Raw genomic sequence first — 19292 nt, forward strand, 5'->3', positions numbered from 1 at the left:
ATTTTCCTTTATAAATCACTAGTTGTTGGGATCAGCCGTTCCAGTTAAATATATCATATAGCAGACAAAAACTGTGATAGATGAAAAGTGGAATGAAGTTTATAGGATTTACATAAAGTGTGTAATAATTATTTAAACACAAGTAGGCAGCCCCTCAGCATGATATAACCACCACCAAATGTTACTGTGGGTAGCAAGTGTTTGTCTTGGAATGCTGTGTTCTTCATCCGCCCCTTGTTATGAGCCCAAGGACGGGGACTGCGACTCCCTTTACAGTTAAAATACTCCCCTTCAAAAATATCAAGATTGTCTCGTTTATGTTTGGCTGATCTAAGGACGACATGGTTTGGCTGCGCCGCAACTGCCAGAAAGATTCAGTCAACAACTCGCATCCCTTCTTTGACTTTCTTTCAACCACAAACACTGCGGGAAGAAGGTCGGATCTTGTCAGTGTAGAGTCCCCTTTTGGTAGCCCAGTGGAGGTGAGGGCCTGTGAAATGAGCTTATCTGACCCCTGATAAGAACAGGATACCCTCAGGAATGGTCTAAATTCAATACACATGGCTGCCACTGTGGCATTTATCAGAGGGGATGTTTGAAAAGGAGCTTGGCTGTCGCACTGTGGTTGGGTTCAGCCTATCTTAGATGGGTCAAAGACACCGCAACCCTTTGGTTTGAACATGACTGCCTGCAGCTTACGACAAGAAGAGTGTGTGCAACAATGTTTTATGTTGCGGTTTGGAGCAATTATAATGCCAACCTCTTCTAACAAATCATTTCCGAAGGGGGTTTTGTCACTCAGGAAGTTGTTTACTTACAAGATTTATTGAGGGGATTTTGTGTTCATTTGCATGCCAAACTACACTCAGTAGGTTGAGCCAAGTTTGATTGCAAAGACAACACAACTTGTAGTGCTAAATGAGACATCCGGTACACTGCTTTTTGACACGCCTCCTGAGACAAAAAAAAAGATGTGTCATCTGACAAAGTAACAATTGATAGTATATGGCAAAATAAGGGTCGGCATGGCGGGCAAGTGGTTAGCGCGACCTCACAGCTAGGAGGACTAGGGTTCAATTCCACCCTCAGCCATCTCTGTGTGGAGTTTGCATGTTCTCCCCGTGCATGCGTGGGTTTTCTCCGGGTACTCCAGTTTCCTCCCACATTCCAAAAAACATGCTAGGTTAATTAGCGACTCCAAATTGTCCATAGGTATGAATGTGAGTGTGAATGGTTGTTTGTCTTTATGTGCCCTGTGATTGGCTGGCCACCAGTCCAGAGTGTACCCCGCCTCTCGCCCAAATGAATGTGAGTGTGAATGGTTGTTTGTCTATATGTGCCCTGTGATTGGCTGGCGACCAGTCCAGGGTGTACCCCTCCTCTCAGCCAAAAACAGCTGGGATAGGCTCCAGCACCCTCGCGACCCTCGTGAGGAAAAAGCAGTAGAAAATGAATGAATGGCAAAATAAGGGTTTCGGGGAGCTAGATCTGAGTCTAACATAGCTATTTCACATACAGGAAGTGAAAATGTAAGAGAATATGTAGTTGGACTCTTTTTTGATGCTGAATCAGCTCCCACTCTACAGTGAAGAATTTATACAAGTACACAAACAGTGTAGAAGACAATTATATGATCCGCTCCTGAATGTGTACCTCCTTACAAAGCCATGAAGTCTGCAGTTGTTTTATTTTAGAACAGAGAAAAAGAATGTCAATGTAAACCCATAAAAACACGTTATTTAGGTATAAATGCATGCGTGAGTTGTATAGTTTTATATAGTTAATATTTATTAATATATGTTTGATTGCCCAAGCTCGGCCATCTCTGTGTGGAGTTTGCATGTTCTCCCCCGTGCATGCGTGGGTTTTCTCCGGGTACTCCGGTTTCCTCCCACATTCCAATAACATGCTAGGTTAATTGGCGACTCCAAATTGTCCATAGGTATGAATGTGAGTGTGAATGGTTGTTTGTCTATATGTGCCCTGTGATTGCTTGGCGAACAGTCCAGGGTGTACCCTGCCTCTCACCTGAAGACAGCTGGGATAGGCTCCAGCATACCCGCGAATCTGTTACACTTTAGTCAGACAAACATGAAATGTATCATACCCGTTGTTTATAGAATGCATCGACAACTGTGGGTTACTGCGATATGCTTAACACATGACACTTCTGCATACATAACAACATAAAACACAATGCTGACATCGCCAAGAAAGCATACAACTTAAAGAAGCAGAGACAAAATTCAAGACATTTGGAGTACCACCTGAAAAATCTGTATTAAGTTAAATGGAGGACCAGAGAAAGCCAACTTACTTGTTGTTAAATTGTTAAAACCAGAATTTGGATCATAAGGAGTTTCTAAGAAGAGTTTAAAATTGCAAAAATAACCATATGATGTTTGTTAATGTAACTCATTAGCATGTGTGTAAAATATAACCATACCATACCTGTATTCTATATTCTAATGTGTACATTTCAGGAGCTGTGTTGCACGCTTGTGCTGTCACATTATGCAGGTGGACTGCATGTCGGATTGGCCTCTGGCTGCTGTGTCTTTTCCTGTTTAGGCAATACAAATACTCTGTGGTGGGACAAGCGGCTTGTAAATGAATCACGCTCATACTCTCTGCAGCGAGAAGTTGGCCCTGCTCGTGTTTATGTTGGGCAGCGATGTGTTCAGGGACAACTTGTGTGCACAGTATGTGGGAGTGTAATCATGTGTTTGTGTGTCAGTAGCATGACAGAGTAACTTCTTTATCTGTGTGAATTTTGCATGCATATACAGTATCTCCAGTCTCCAAATAATGACTGGAATGCACTGGGGGTGTTCATTAAGATGCCCTGGATCAAAACCTGACATAGTTATTAGTCTTTCAATTTGGACACACTTCAATTATGAAGCTGTGTAGACGGTCTATGGTTTTCTATTGTAAGTGTTTCATAGTCTGCAAATTGTGTGAAAAAGGTTTAGGCACCCCTGATAATTTTCAAAATTTTCCTTTATAAATCACTAGTTGTTGGGATCAGCCGTTCCAGTTAAATATATCATATAGCAGACAAAAACTGTGATAGATAAGAAGTGGAATGAAGTTTATAGGATTTACATAAAGTGTGTAATAATTATTTAAACGCAAATAGGCAGCCCCTCAGCATGATATAACCACCACCAAATGTTACTGTGGGTAGCAAGTGTTTGTCTTGGAATGCTGTGTTCTTCATCCGCCATGCATACCGCCCCTCGTTATGTCCAAATAACTCTATTTTTTTTTTTTTTTGTTTGTGGCATTTGCGCAGAAAAGGCTTCTTCTGCATGACTCTCCCAGAGTGGCTGAATAGATCCTGTTATAGGTCTTTGGAGCTGGTCTGTGGATTGGGTTGGGATTGACTGTTCTCACCATCCTTCGCCTCTGCTTATCTGAGATTTTTCTTTCTAGGACTGTGCCTGTGGTCTTCCATTTCCTCACTATGCTTCTGACAGCTGAAATCTCTGAGCTAGCTTTTTTGTAACCTTCCCCTAGACCATGATGTTGAACAATCATTGCTTTCAGGTCATTTGATTGTTGTTTCAAGGGTTCCATGATGCGACTCTTCAGAGAAGATTCATTTTCTACCACTTTTCCTCATGAGGGTGCTGGAGCCTATCCCAGCTGTTTTCGGGCGAGAGGCGGGGTACACCCTGGACTGGTCGCCAGCCAATCACAGGGCACATATAGACAAATATATAGACAAACAACCATTCACACTCATACCTATGGACAATTTGGAGCACCCGGAGAAAACCCACACATGCACAGGGAGAACATGCAAACTCCACACAGAGATGGCCGAGGGTGGAATCGAACCCTGGTGGCTGTGAGGTCTGCACGCTAACCACTCGATCACCGTGCCGCCCTCTTCAGAGAAGATGCAACTTGCAATTGGCCACCTTAAATAAATGCCTCATTTACCTTTCTCATGATTGGCTTCACTTGTGCGTGAAGGTCAAGGGTCAATGAGCTTACCAAATTAATTTTGCTGTATTTATGCTGTATGCAACAATTTTTTAAGGGGAAATATTCCAACAATGACTTAGAGGTCCTGTGATTGACCAGTCCAGGGTGTACCTCGCCTCTTGCCCACAGTCAGGCCCGTCACCCGTCACCCTAATAAGCATCAGCGGATGGACGTAGAGGATGGATGGACGTTGAGGCCTTCAAACGCATGTATTAACTATGATACTCATAGTTGAAATATATACTACCGAAATACTACAGAAATACTTAGTATAATACTAAGTATTGTCTTGCCATTCACTGCTATGGAACTGCAGCTAAATGAAACCTATTTAAATCATACAAAGTGTCATGAAGGAACAATTCAGTTATGATGGAAAACAAATATTCATGAGCAAAATCAAATCATGTGAGTAAGGATTACTTTCTGCTGCTCCGTGTGGATATGAGCATGAGAAACGGCTTCATTTTTAAAAGGGAGGTTCAAATGGAACTGATAAAAACATTAAAACTGCGGGTGCCTCCCTGGTGACCATTCCAAGGGAGGATGGTTGAAGCATGCTGATACTCTTCATGATACCTCCTCGTTATTAAAAGCTGTCTTATTCACTCCTCACATCTCACCGGCCTCTTCACTCACACCAGCAAAGATCCCCAACAAAAACAGGAAGTAGGGAGTCAAGGTATGATACATTGTACATCCAACACAAGCACGTATACTTTGTGGCTGACTTATCAGCTTACAAAGTTACAAATAGATAAAAGAGGGATGAAGGTCATATTCGTATATTAATGTTTTCCTCATTGGGTTGCCCCATCACTTCTACTCTGCTTTGCGCAAAATGTTATTAAAATTGAATATTTTGAGTAATTGTTGGGGCATTTTTTGTTATTTCCATTATGACCTGTGTCGGTTATCATTCAAAGGGCCGTAGCCTGTTTATCGCTGTTCGCTTTAATAAAACACTCCAAAAATCTCTAGATGTGTACTGGGTAAATCTGCAACCAACTACTCTACTCTGATGCAATTGGTCAGGGGTCAAAATTCAGCTTCAGGCTCCACCCCTCGCCATTGTTCATATAGAGACCCAATCAAGGTACAATAGGTCTAATGCAGGGATGTGTAAAGTACTATCCGGGGGGCATTATGTTATTATTATTATTAGATATTACATTAATTTATTTTGTCACCTATTGCAATGTGACTGTCTGCTGGGATTGCTTTCATATTTTTACTTTTTATTCTTTTATTTTTTTCAATAAAAAAATTGTTTGTAATGAATGAAGCAACAATATAGACTGCCAATATGCAAAGAAAGGCAAACTGTAAAGCTCCCCACTAATCTTGGCCATCATTACACACCCCAATTGCTCCTCCTCGAGACCTTTGAGTGGGGGCTGCAGCTCTCAAGTACACCCTGACATTGTCCCAAGTAGCCTCTCCGGGCCTCGGGTAAACTGAGATGACAGGAATTATTGATGATGATGTTGACGGTGCTATCTGTCCAAGAAGGTCCACCAACACTTCCTCCTACCTCTTACTCAGGGGTTATTGTCCTGATAACTCAATTTGCACTAATTGACTACTGATTGAAGATCTCCAAAATGTACTTTCCCCGTATAACATATGTGTGAAAATTTGTAACATTTTCAAAGAGATGAATTGAATGAATTTTAAGCAAATTTGCTGTGCAATTAATTCAAATCCATGTGACCTTCATCCCCTGATTTTTAAAATTGTGTTGTGTCCTTGGGCTAATACCTTTATGTTTCAATGCTGTGCATGCCATGCACCATCTCCCACTGATCCACTCCTACCCGTTATTGTTTCATTTTGGTGTACACGGGACTGACTGACTCTAATCCATGGCCCACGGAAGAGGTTTAAAACACTCTGGTTTCATCTAATCTTCCAGCTCAAACCAATCCGAGCTCGAAACCTTCTTTCTCTGTGATAGGAATGGACAAATAAAGGTCTCTCCCAGACCTGTTGTGAAAGGGGTCTGTGTGCTCTGTGGATTAGTGTGCTGTGTGTTTTCCCTGTCTCTGTTTCTCAATTAGACCAACAAGAATGTAAAAAAAAAAAAAAAAAAGATTCTGACTTGTTCATGGATTGTGACTATCAGCACAGTTTTTGTTATCATTTTTTGTTATTAAATAAGCTACTAAATAATAACAGCCTCAGACCATCACACTACCACCACCATATTTTACTGTGGGTATGATATTTTCTTTTCTGAACTGTGGCATTACTTTTGCACCAGATGTAATGGGACAATATATATGGTGGCGTCATGAACACTGACCTGAACTGAGATTCACCACTAGGGATGCTCCGATACATCGGCCGCCGATTCAAGTGTATATTAATACATTGTACTGATTATGTATTGTCCTCTATTGGTGCTGTTGTCTAATGAATATTCCCTATTGGGAATTTTCTAATGGTGGACCTGTCTGATTGCACTCATCTTAAATAAACTGAACTAAAAATTATTCAAAATTATCCATGTGATTTGTATTTCTATCTCACTCTTGGATGATCGTTATCATAACCGGCAGCATAAAACTCAGATTGGAGTATCCCTGCTCACCACTGTTCCATGTTTTCACCATTTGTAGATAATGGCTCTCACTGTGGTTTGTTGGAGTCCCAAAGCTTTAGAAATAGTTTTATAACCTTTTCCAGACTGATAGATCTCAATTAATATCTGTTAAGTTATGTTTTGACAGTGGGCAATAATTTTTTCAAACAGGGCCATGAACAGTAAGTTTGGATTTTTTTCTCCTTTAATAATAGGACTTTCATTTAACAACTGCACAAGTCAAAAAGAACTAAAAGAACTAAAAAGTAACTAGCCAACAAAGAAAAAACATTACATGCAATATATGTTTAAAGACGAAGCTTTGTGTTTTTATGCAAAGCTTTGTGTTATTTGTTGTTAGTACATGTACCAAGAAATAACCTCAATGTCAAGCGAAAAAGCTATAATAATTATACTGTATTATAGTAATACCGTGTTTATACTATATACTAATACTTTATACTAATACTGTGTTTTTCTCCTTTTTTTCTCTTGCTCGCTCTTTCACTCTCTCTCTCTCTCTCTCACACACACACACACCCACACACTACATGCGCGCTGAAAAAGGCAGGAGAGAAGGGCGGGAAGGATTTTTGTACAGGCATATTCATGGACAGCTATACAGTTGTAAACAAGGGTCCTTTAACGTGTAGCACATGTTTTCTATGGTTTTCCTTCCGCAACAGCATCCACTTGACAACTGAAAACACCACTGTCTGCCAGAAAGGGTATTTAGCTCCTTTTTGTTCATGTTTTTGTTCTTTGCTGCCAGAGTCTTTGCTATTTATTTTAGCGAACGACTTTACCGTGTATGACTGGTAGTGTTTAATGGATGTGTCTTCTTCTGCTAACCCTCATGTTGAAATATCTTAGCACAAGTTAGAGACTATCTAGTTTAACTTTAGACAACTAAAGTTAAGTTGTTTTTCTCACAATGTCATCACGTTACATGACGCTTAACTGTAAGCTTATATACTGTAAGTGTGAACGCACGTCGTTATTTTATTTAGGGTGGCCGACATGGGCAAACGCACAGCAAGCTCCAAACGCAGAACCAAAAACACACACACTCTGAAAAGGATCATAAACAAATGCAGAAAAAAATGCTGCAAATGTCAAAAACACACACAAGCCCCACCTGACTAAACACCTGACTAATATTTTACAATATTGAGCAACCGATTTATGTACTGTTGCTAATGTTAAGGTTACAGTGAGAACACAGTTTCACATGCACCTTTTCATACTAATTGAAAAGTCAGCTGTCTTCTGGACTTGGTCTTTAAAGACGGACTTCCTTCATGTTTTGACAGGTAACCGGTTCCCTGACCTTGCATATAAGCCTTCGGCCTATAACCAGTCTCGGGTGTACCATGCCTCTCACCCCAAGACAGCTGGGATAGGCTCCAGCATACCCGCAACCAATGTGAGGATAAGCGGCATAGAAAAAGATGGATGGATGGACTTTGGCCTATGCTGTGCTCTGGCATCAGTGCTTCTCAAATGGGGGGTTGTTGGTGCGTGGGGGGGGTGCTCATAACTGTCAGTCAGTCAGGCAGGCTTTCATTTTTGTGCAGACCTGTCAACAAATTTACAGTACTCAACATGCAATTTGATTACATGTCCAAGTAATCTGCATTAAATACACTTCATATTGGAAAATGTTCATTCATTCATTCATTTTCTAACGCCTATCCCAGCTGTCTTTGGGCGAGAGGCGGGGTACACCCTGGACTGGTCGCTAACCAATCACAGGGCACATATAGACAAACAACCATTCACACTCACATTCATACCTATGGACAATTTGGAGTCGCCAATTAACCTAGCATGTTTTTGGAATGTGGGAGGAAACCGGAGTCCCCAGAGATAGTCGAGTGTGGAATTGAACTTCGGTCTCCTAGCTGTGAGGCCTGTGCGCTAACCACTCGCCCGCCGCCCTTATTGGAAAATGTAATGTTTTATTTTTCAACAACATATAAAAATCAATATAGATTTTATAATCAATTTCTCAGAGCTTCACATACTTTCAATGTGTGGAAAAAAATGCTTTTTCATTGCTAGTGAATGCCATACCTCATCCTCTGGGGAAAAAAAAGAAAAAGTAAACATGAAACTAAGAAATAGTGGACATTTTCTGCAACTCACACTCGGTATTTACACGTGGATGGGTAAAACAGCTATTTGGATGGTATCATAAGGAATGTGTGACATTTTCTCATGTTTTTAAATCTTATTTAACAACAGAACATGAAGTCATTGACTTACTGGTGTTGGTTTGAATTAATGTGATTTAAAAAAAAACATTCATGATGTTTCCTTGGTTGCATGAACTGTAAGTGTAGGCTTATAGATAATACACATGTCATTGTACATCTACTAGCTCCTTACTGTATATTAATACAGACATCCTAGCAGCTACAAATATGGACTTGTAACGACAAGGAACACAGACAGTCCCATTATGATGTGAGCAAGGGCAAACACGCAGAAACAAGTAAATCTGACATTCCAGATTTATTTGTGGCAGGCCACCAAAAATAAATGAATGTATTATAACATCAAATCCTTGAATAATCTGACTGCTATGAATAATAGTTCTATACTGAGACTGTAAATATTGACATGTATTTTGATCATGTCTGCAAAGCACATGGTTTTGCATTACATCCAGTGTTTGCTAAATGGATAAAAGTATTTAGACACACTTTGTCCCCTTCGTTACGCCTGACTCCTGAAGGTCCCAAGACATTTGGTTTGGGGACAGCCAACACACGGATGTGTTCCAGTTCTTAAAATACATCCATACACAAAGTCATAGCCTAGTCATAGCATGTTAGCAAGCTTTTTTAGGTTCTTTAGAAATGCTGATATAAATTTGATCAATATTATTACACCATCTGCAGACAATTTTTAATATCCCTCAGAATTTGGGCACATTTTCATTTCATTTCTGTGTCTGTTTCTGTGTCTGGTAGTTTCAAAGAAAACAATCCACTCCACATTTGATTCAATTAGCGGCCCAGTTGGTGTAATAGCCCTGTGTCAATACTTTTGTTCATGTAGCGTATCTTGCTTGAATTGTAGCACAATGGGCATGTTATCCTCACTTTAGCTTTATGGACATCTCTGCTGACGTTTCGACCGTCACTCTGAAACAAGTGTTTATGTATGACACTTAAGCTATTGACCCTCTTGTGTTGCCCTGTGCTATAGTGTCCAGGTAAACGACCTTATGGAGGAAATGGATGATAATGCAAACAGATAAGCACCCAGGTACCTGCTGACCACAGACAGGACCTGCTAAATCAGGGCCCTATGACATGGTGCTCCATCAGTGCTTGCCTCAATGACACCCACAAGGCATTGAGGCCTTATCTGCAATGGCCCCTGCTTAGCATTCACGCCATTCACGCAAACAATGCCACCTCTTCCCGCTCAGTGGATCTGTGAGTGACAGTGGGTGTTGGTGCACTTGTGTCTGACTTCAGCCTCTGTCTGACGCGGGGGGGGGGGCTGTTTATCCAGTCCAAATCTCCCCCAACCAAGACACAATAAAGGGCGTGTTGCTTCCTAACTGCTTCCCTTGTTGTTTGTCTAACTGAACTTTTATAATGGACTGCCTCTCCTTTCTGAAAGTTGGTTTCCTCCTCAAAAGTATCTGTGCCAGTTGAGGGGGAGGTTCAGGCAGAAAGACTTTAGTCAGTGCCCCCACAGAGAGATGACCATTTACCATTCATTAATTTTTTTATGGTAGCCATATTGTGATGGCTACAAATAGATTTGCCGGTACATGTTTGCCCACGCTCACAAACACATCAAAATGTGATTGACAGCTTTTCATTCCAACTCCCTACAGGAGCTGTGGTAGGAACTCTGCTTCTTACAACACCTCATATGCACCTAGCCTGCCAGAGAATAAGAAGACGTAGCAGGAGGGATTCTTTGATGCCAAGTCAAGCCTTGGGATACGTCATACGGGATAACGGGGGAAAAAAATGCAGGAAACGCTTGGAGGGCGCATGTGTAATGTGCTGATTTTCAAACCACAGACTGGCCACACAAGTTCTTTCTCATATCAACCAAGCTCTATGGTCGCTTACTCTATTTCCAGGTTGCAGGCATAACTTATGCACTTTTTTGTGCATCGTCCGTGTGGCCAATGTGTGTCTTTCCTATGTTTTGCTGTGGTCAGGGTTGAGCAAAATGTACATTTTCTTTGGTTGTCACACGTGTGGACCTCTATGTGTATCATGCGCCACACTAGCACCCCGCATACGTAATTAGTACGCAGTGACTTGTGGAACATAAAAAAAAAATCGTATGTTGGTTGTGACCTAGCCTATACCATATTTATTGCTACACTTAGCGAGTAATCATATGTGGCCATTCTAACAAAGCAGCTGCCTGTCTTGCTTGTGACATTTTTAAAAAGTGACATAAAGTTAATTTGTATTTCTAAACTACATGATGTCATCTAACGACCAACTCCCAAACTGATTGCTATCTACAATGCATTCTTTCAATTCCATTCCGATACCATTTGATTGATCTGATATCGGAGCAAGGTATCTTAGGATCCCATGCCTTCATAATGGCGCCTGTGAAGCAGCGGCATAATGAAGCTTCTCTAATAAGCCCCTGTGATCAGTATGTCCCTCCTGCCTGATCTTATTTATGAATGGCAGAATTTGACAAGGGCACAGCTCAGGTGAAGAGCAGCTGATCATATGATACCAGCACTTGAGTCAAATGAGGAATGTGGACAGTTCACTGCAGCCTCTACAAAATAATAATAATAAAAAAAAAAAAAACTTAGATGCCTGGTGTCATAATGCGGTGCCTCTATTGGGTCTGTGATGTGTTGAGGAGAAGAAAGGGTGTGGCTTGCGCACAGATAGAAGCTATGTTTGATCTGAAGGTCGCCAGCCCCTCTGCTGGTGTTGAGAGATTCTTGGCAGATGAGGTTGGCTCTTATTTAATAACATGAAGGGGAAGCAGACCTTTTTCTCATAATTAGGCCTAATTACACAGTAGGTGTGGACAGATAGCCAGAGAAGAGACAAACTGCCTTTATCCATTGACCTAGAGTCGTATTACCCAGAGCTGTCTTATATGGAGAGCAGGAGCCTCAACCCTTCTCTGCTGTCTCCTCTCCATGGGTCCCATATTAGATATTTTATGTGCACACTTTTTAATGAGACAATCAGAGCCATAACTGGATTACTTCACTAGCCACGTTTACATGAGTTTTTCTCTCTCCGAATGGAATCTTTACGAATGACTTTTCCGAAAGCAATGGTATACATGGAAAGGAATATTCCAATGGCGTGTCTACATGCGCCGTTATAATCAACCAGAATAGTCAATGGGTCATGCGCAGTAAAGCGTAAACACCAACATCACGTGATACTGACTTTCTCGAGTTTTTCTTTCACTTGTTGGAATAACTCCGTATTGCCAGTTTTTCCTTCGTCCAGTCTTGGAATTTAGTTTGAATCAAAAACAAACTTTCCTTAGCAGTCCAGTGCCGATTGCTCACCTCCATTTTTTTAAATCCAAGAACGTCTGGAGCTGCGTGTTACGTCATATCTCAGCATTCGCTGAAAGAACGCACCCGGGAACAGGAAAAGATAAAGTTCAATCTTGCTAATATTTTATAATTAAGCTCGGCACATGTTTTATATAGATATGTATTTTCTTGTTTAATAAAAGTGGACTTGTGAATGGCGTATAGAAGGGTTTAGATTCTGTTCCACAGATGGCGCTAATGCACACCAAAGCTGCTTGCCAACCGCCAATAAACAACAGAAGAAGAAAAACACCACAAAGAAGAACGCAGTCTTACAACTTTCCGTTTTGAGCGGGTACAAGATACCTCAATCGGATTGGGGAAAGGAATATTCCACCCCTGGGAATCCGATTATATATTCATTCGGATTGGCACTTTTCTTTCGGAATGAGGTTAGATTCTTTCCGTTTGAGCAAATAACCCGAATGGAATTGGAATATTTGGGTCCATGTATACGTGGCGACTGACACATTACACATAGTTTAATCAGCTGTTATTATACTATGTGTGTAATAAGGGCTGCAGATAATATTGGTGATTTTTGATCATCACATGACCTCTACTTACAGTTGCACAAGTCGTTATTTTGCACAGAAAAAAAATGAGAACATCGGTTGCTTGTTCTGCAAATCCTCGTGGATTTGCACACAGATCAGAGTGATACCCTGCTGTCTTTTTGTTTACAGTATGCGTAGATCCCTGCGTAAGTTGTTTGTATTTGGGTTTGTGGGTGACAAGGCCTTGGCACCATGACAGGGCCATTGTTCGGCAATGCTCAGCAGCTGGAAATGCTGACGCCTGGCTAAACAGAAGAAACAGTCCACCGGGGGAAGTAGCGGAGGGGAAAGTAGCCATTGTACTCATCTTATGAACATAGTTTGGCTTGGCACCAGCCCCTACACGGTGACACCTCCATCTCTATCCCCTGCTGTTGTGTTTGTTTGAAAGGGCGCAGGAATTGTCAGTGGAAAGTTGAACACCCAAACACCCCCCCCCCCCCCCCCCCCCCCCGCGCCCCAGTCTTTAGATAGTGAAAACAAGCTACCCTGTCTATGAGTCACAGCTACACATGGCTCTTTGGCAAAGAGGACAATGAGTAAAGCCTAATCCACCTGTTATCAGGGTGAGCCTCCCCCTGTCACACACACACAGGCACAGGATTCTGGCCCAGGAATGCAGTCTTACCCACCCATCAACTTGAGCAATAGACCCTCAAAAACATTGTTGGTTTTTGCCCTTTTTTTTCATACCATGCAAAAACAAGTTTGTACAGTTATTGGTTTGCTCCATAGATACACTTTTCATGTTCAGGTCCATCCCATTGATTAACATTCTATTTTCAACACTTGAAAAGAGATAAATAATGTAGATTTTACAATGGCAATAACCAGTGTCTCAATCTAATTTTGAAGAGACGGGTTACAATTGTAATTTCAACATCACCTCCCAAAATGACCTGCCCTTGGCCTCCTATTTCAGTGCCAATTACAGGGGGCAAGATGTAAAGTAAAGGTAAAGGAAAGGATGTGTCTGTTTGATGAACTTGGAACCACTATTGACGTCATTGTGCTATTTCCATAATTGACCATTATATATTTTAAAAAAGTGAGCAAAATATATGAAAAGCAAAACAAATATGTTTAGAATTACAAATAAGCTTCTGTTGCTTTTTTTTTGTCTTTTTTATTTAATGTCCCAAACAAGATTTTACATGCTTTGAGATGGTGAAATGGCTTTTTATGATAGTCTCCGAAAGTGTCCACAATATCCGGAAAAGGCTAGTATTTGTCGCTAGGAGCTTTTTGGAAAACCAAAAATATCGGAATACTCGATAAGTTGGCAACACTGGTGACTATGTCATCTTAAGTGCGTACGGAGGTGTGTTGAGAAGCAGAGTTACGATGCCATCTACTGTATGGTGTTTAAACACAAAGTTCCATTCATAGTTCCATTATAATGTGTTTATGAGCAAATGGTCGTGCCAAATCAATTTTTGTCAAAATTTATGAATGGTCACCACGAGTAAATTAATTTAAATTTAAAATTTAATTAATTGATTATCCAATGAGTTGACAACTATTTTGATATTTGAATAATTGTTGTTTTTTTTATTCACAAATGTAAATATCCTCCGATTCCAGTCTCTCAGATGTGAATATTTTTTAATTTTCTTTAGCATCCATAAAAGCAAAACTAATACATTGTGATTTAAGCAAAATAAGATATTCACACACATCAGCTTTGACTGTGTTTTACCTTTTTTTATGTTACGGGCTAATCCACTAACTGTTTGTGTTTGGTTCATAATGGTTTTGTCTACTGGATTGCTTGATTAATCGAAAGAACAAGCGTCAGATTAAGCAACAAACCAAATAATCGTAATTTGCATGATATTATATATGATATAACACAAAAAATTGATTTGATACAATGACAATATATATTTTATATACAATAATACATTTTACAATACTTGTGTAAATTAAGGGGAAAACATACAAAAACACTCTTCTTGCAGTTTAAGCATGCATATAACTGTTGTAACATTTGAAATAAGTGAATAAAAAAATACACTTTTGAATAATATTAATAGTGTAGTGGTTATGTCTGACTTCAGTGACTCACTTGGTGTGAATGCGAGTATGAATGGTTTGTCTGTCTCCATACTTGATTGGCTGACTGGCAACCAATCTAGGGTGTAATTTGGCTTTCACCTTGTGACCCCGAACAGGATAAGCCATAGAAAATAGGTAAATAATATTACTACTGAAATATAGTCCAATCAAAACATAATTTTGAAAAAGTTTTTTTTTTTTTTTACACAATGTTGTTCAAAAAACATAACACAAACAGCAATTATTAACACATATTTACATAATTACTGGACCAGCTTGATTGTTTCATTGATCCATGGTCATTTAGATATGCAGTGTTGACAGTGGATAAAGGAGAACAGCATCATATTAAAAACTCCATTCATTCATCCCTTTTCTATACCGCTTATCCCCATGAGGGTCGCAGGTATTAAAAACTCAAAAGTTGTCATTACATGCACAACTGTATACTGTGATACTTTTGTTCACCTCCAGTCACAGTGAATATTATTATAATTATTATTATTATATCATTATTGACAGCCATTTATGTGATCATGCTGCAACATAACGTGTTTCCTAGCAAAATACCTTTGTCAAATGAGTTTCCTCAACTGTCCAGCTGACGGACAACCTAAAAGCCTCAGCCCTTACTTGTGCCTCTAGGATAACGGTTGGTCGCAAGAAGAGTGAGAAACCTGAATCTGTGTCTGTTTACTGTAATTAGGCTGTCAGTTGTGATTTATGACATACCGAGTAAGAAAGGCGTTTATCATATAGACTGCAAGGTGGAAGTCATGTAGCTGCAGGGATTGTCACCACTAACAATAGAGAACATGTAGACGGTATGCGAAACAACTGTCTGCTGTGTGACAGAAAGACTTTTAAAGCAGGTTGAAGCTATTCACCTTTAGTATACAATTATTAATTGTATTGTATAAAAGTGTTTGATTGAAAATTGTTTTATTATTGTAGAACCCTCACAAACAGCAACACAATCATAGAGGTTGACATTTATTATTTTTCTGTTTCAGTGGCCGTCACTTGATGACTTTGTGGTAACTGCATAAGGAGAAGCGATGGCTCGACCTGCTCCGTGCCCAATTTACATCCTGAGGGGTGCTGGCGGACCCATCAATACCCTTCACTTCAGTTGCCATGGAAGGGACACTCCTCTCCTGTTCTCTGGGTAAGATAATGGTCATATCTGTAGAGTAACAAGAAAGGCTAAGATTTATTTGTGGAATATATATTAATCACTATTTTTTGGTATTTCTACAAGTTCTATAGTTTTGCCTTTCGATATCAGCAAAATGGCAATGGAATTAAACAATTGACATATGTGTACCTTAAATTAAGCTGAAAAGTCTACAACTTGGAGAATTCAGTCACATTTTCACACACAGCTTTCATTTATGCAGATCAGGGAAAGGCGCCATTCATATGTGGAGTCTGAGCATCAGGAGAGCCGAAAGAATTGTACAAGGTCATTCTGGGAGTTCAGTCATCTGGGTCAATACAGTATCCTCAACAGATACACTTATTAGGTTAGTATGCTGCTGTTGTTGGTGTTTTGCGATTGTGATTCCATTCCAGTATTTCATGAAACAACATTCTTTTTCCCCCTTTTGTTGGATAAGTCAGGGACGGGACATGAGAGTTTGTCTGTGGGATCTGGGTCAAGGTCGCAGTCAACTGGTGGACTCTCTGAGTACAGGCAGCGTTGGATTCTGTCAGTGCTCCATGCTGGAGACAGGATCGAGGACTTGCCTGCTTGCTTTTGCCGGTCAACAAACTGAGGAGGTGAGGCATGGCGGTATTGAAACCCAGTGGACACGTGCTGTCCAATTTCGAACAGGTTGTCCAAGTATAAGCTTTAAAAAAATAAAATTATTATTATAATTTCATTAGTTTGAATAACACTGGACCGGTGCACAGCATGAAAAATTCTGCTACTTTAGTGTCTTGCAGCAACTATGGTAAATATGGACTGCTGAGCAAAGTGTGAAATTTCTAACCTTGACGAAAACAACATTATCAGTGAAGCATATAGATAATGGAATGTGGGTGAAATAAATTAAAACAGAACATTTTAGCGGGAAGCACAAATCCAACGAAATACAGCTGGAATAGGCGCAGATTCTGGAAGATCTCTAAAGTTTCAAGTTCAGATTATTGTGTGAAGCTGCTCTATATGAGTCCATGACTTAATACAAAGGGTAAAAAAATGAGTATACACTCTTAAAAATGCTGGGTTGTTTTTTTGACCCAACCGCTGGGTTGAGCCTGTTGGGTCATTTAATTGGGTAATTTTTATTGAATTGGGTATTCAATCGAACCCAATTCGCTGGGTTATTTGCTGCTGGGTTGGGATTTCCATTATGTTAAAATAAAAATAAAAATAAATAAAAATAAAAATAAAAATAAAAATAAAAATAAAAATAAAAATAAAAATAAAAATAAAAATAAAAATAAAAATGGTATATTGGCAACCCAATTTGCTGAGTTGAAATAACCCAGCAGTGTAGTAAATATGAACCATATGAACAACCCAACTTGTTGGGTTAAAATAACCCAACGCGAGGTTGGCCCAATATTTAACCAGCGTGGGTTGTTTTTAACCCAGCATTTTTAAGAGTGTAATAGGTCCCCTTTAAACTGGCATACCCTCAAATGTTTAGGGCATCATTAAAAAAGGGGCACACTTTGGAAATCAGTAGTAGGCAGCAATAGCTGTGGCTTCTAACATCAGTAAATACATTTAATTTATGGTCCCATTGACAAGAAATAGGTTGTGTTGTTTTTTGACTTGTGTGTTGAAAATGGGAATTCCCTGACCTGAAGAGATGAGTCTTGGATAAAATCACTGCTGCATCATTTCATTTATGCTCAACACCCACGGGCCTGTGGTGTTTGGTGCTGCGCCAGTGTCCGAGTGGGTAAAGGGCAGCCAGCTATTCAGACATCTTTTATTGCCTTCAGATTCATGTTACTTGGTCCGCTGTGGATGACCCACACTTGAAAGGGACAGAATAGTCACCTGATCCACCCAAACGTGCCTCTGCTAACCCCTATCCAGCGGGCCAGGCATCAGGGCGCCTTTGACTCCAGAGCACCTCAATAATGCCATTGTCCCAACAGACACAGGCAGAAACACACTCATATGCAGCATCCAAGACCAAGAAGGAGGCCACTGTTGATTTTGCCATTTTGCCTCTCCACTCAATTACACAGGCATAACTGGCTGAGACAGATACTTATCAGGCTCAAATATGACACCCATGAGCAAATTCAAAGGAAACAATGAATACACACTTGGCCACAGAGTATACGCAGTTGCATTTTTTTAGAGCCACGTGTAAAATGCAGTGTTGTTGAAGCATTAATGGCACACTGACAAGAAAATAATGATTATTTGTTACACTGTAATAACCGTTTTGGCAACAAACAATGTATTGAAAGCACATACAGTACATCAGCAGCATATCACCTTAGGCATTTTGCAAGTCAGTAAGAGCTACTTTATTAGGCATGCTCACCCGCGTAAAGCAGGGGTCTCAAACTCAATTTAACTGGAGGCCTCTGGAGGTGAAACACATTTCAACCAACTGATGAACAGGTCAACAAACCTGAGCGATGGCAGACCATAAGTCAATTTAAGAAATATAAATATAAAAATGTAATATGGTGGCGCTCGTGAGTCACACAATGAAATTATTTTTTTATTTGGGCAAGTAGTATGCCAAGACGGAAGTTGGAATGAGCTTGTCAATACTTTGGAAATGGCAAGAGGTCATTACTCAACATAGAAGTTTGTCATAAACACTATATCCATCACGCAGCAACTTAACATACGACAGGTAGATAACACATACACAAGGTAATTATCACTGGTAGTAGGGGATAATAAAGAACAATTACTTTCACTATAAACATGTCCTTTAAGCAACTATTTACAAAAAAGTGCTGGTAGTCATGCTGGGAGCCGGCAACACTTCGGCACACTCCCAGAATGCTTTGTGGCACTTTTTTCGTAGAAAATTGCCGTATTTACATGTTTAGAATTAACCACTGTGTTGTTCATTATTCCCCTCGGTAGTAGTAGTTGCCCTGTGTGTTTACTCACCTGACGTTCAAGTTGTGTTCTCGTTTTTGTGTTTGTGTTCTACCAAGTGACGTCCCTATTCATTTAACTGTGTGACAAGCTCACTGTGAATTTAGCGTTGGCTATCAGTATCGTCCTTTAAGCAAAACTAAAGCGCCTCTGACCATCTCCACGGGGTGCGTGAGCCGCACTTAAACTAAATGTTAATTGCAAGTAAGGAGTCACAAAAGATTGAAAGTGTTAAAGTTTTAATATGAGGCCAAATGAGGATAAATACGCAAATCTTCAACAAAGATAAATTACAAAGAGATTTTCATAGTCATGTGGGTGCGCTTGTTTAGCCATAAGCTTCACTTCTGGCCTCTCATAATCAAGTCATTCATCAAAAGCGTTGTTGGTTCAGGCTACAGCTGGATTTATTATGAATAGTGATGGATGGT

At 40.1% G+C, this 19292-nt stretch overlaps 1 protein-coding gene across 3 annotated transcripts in view; it reads left to right on the forward strand.

The window, feature by feature from the left end:
* The first annotated feature begins 7169 nt into the window (after positions 1-7169).
* The window catches only part of gnb1l (guanine nucleotide binding protein (G protein), beta polypeptide 1-like), a 29291-nt gene continuing 17168 nt past the window's right edge, over positions 7170-19292 (forward strand). For all 3 annotated transcript variants that reach the window (XR_013627096.1, XR_009129599.2, XM_058070740.2), the window contains exons 1-4: positions 7170-7309; positions 15782-15936; positions 16169-16294; positions 16388-16550. Coding sequence is in view for 1 of the 3 variants with exons in the window: in XM_058070740.2 (XP_057926723.2) it covers positions 15827-15936; positions 16169-16294; positions 16388-16550 (399 nt within the window). In the remaining 2 variants the exon portion in view is untranslated. The remainder of the gene's footprint in view (positions 7310-15781; positions 15937-16168; positions 16295-16387; positions 16551-19292) is intronic.

The sequence above is a fragment of the Doryrhamphus excisus genome, linkage group LG3, assembly GCF_037039965.1.
Source record: "Doryrhamphus excisus strain RoL-2023G ecotype Guam linkage group LG3, RoL_Dexc_Guam_v1.1, whole genome shotgun sequence".
Lineage (NCBI taxonomy): Eukaryota > Metazoa > Chordata > Actinopteri > Syngnathiformes > Syngnathidae > Doryrhamphus > Doryrhamphus excisus.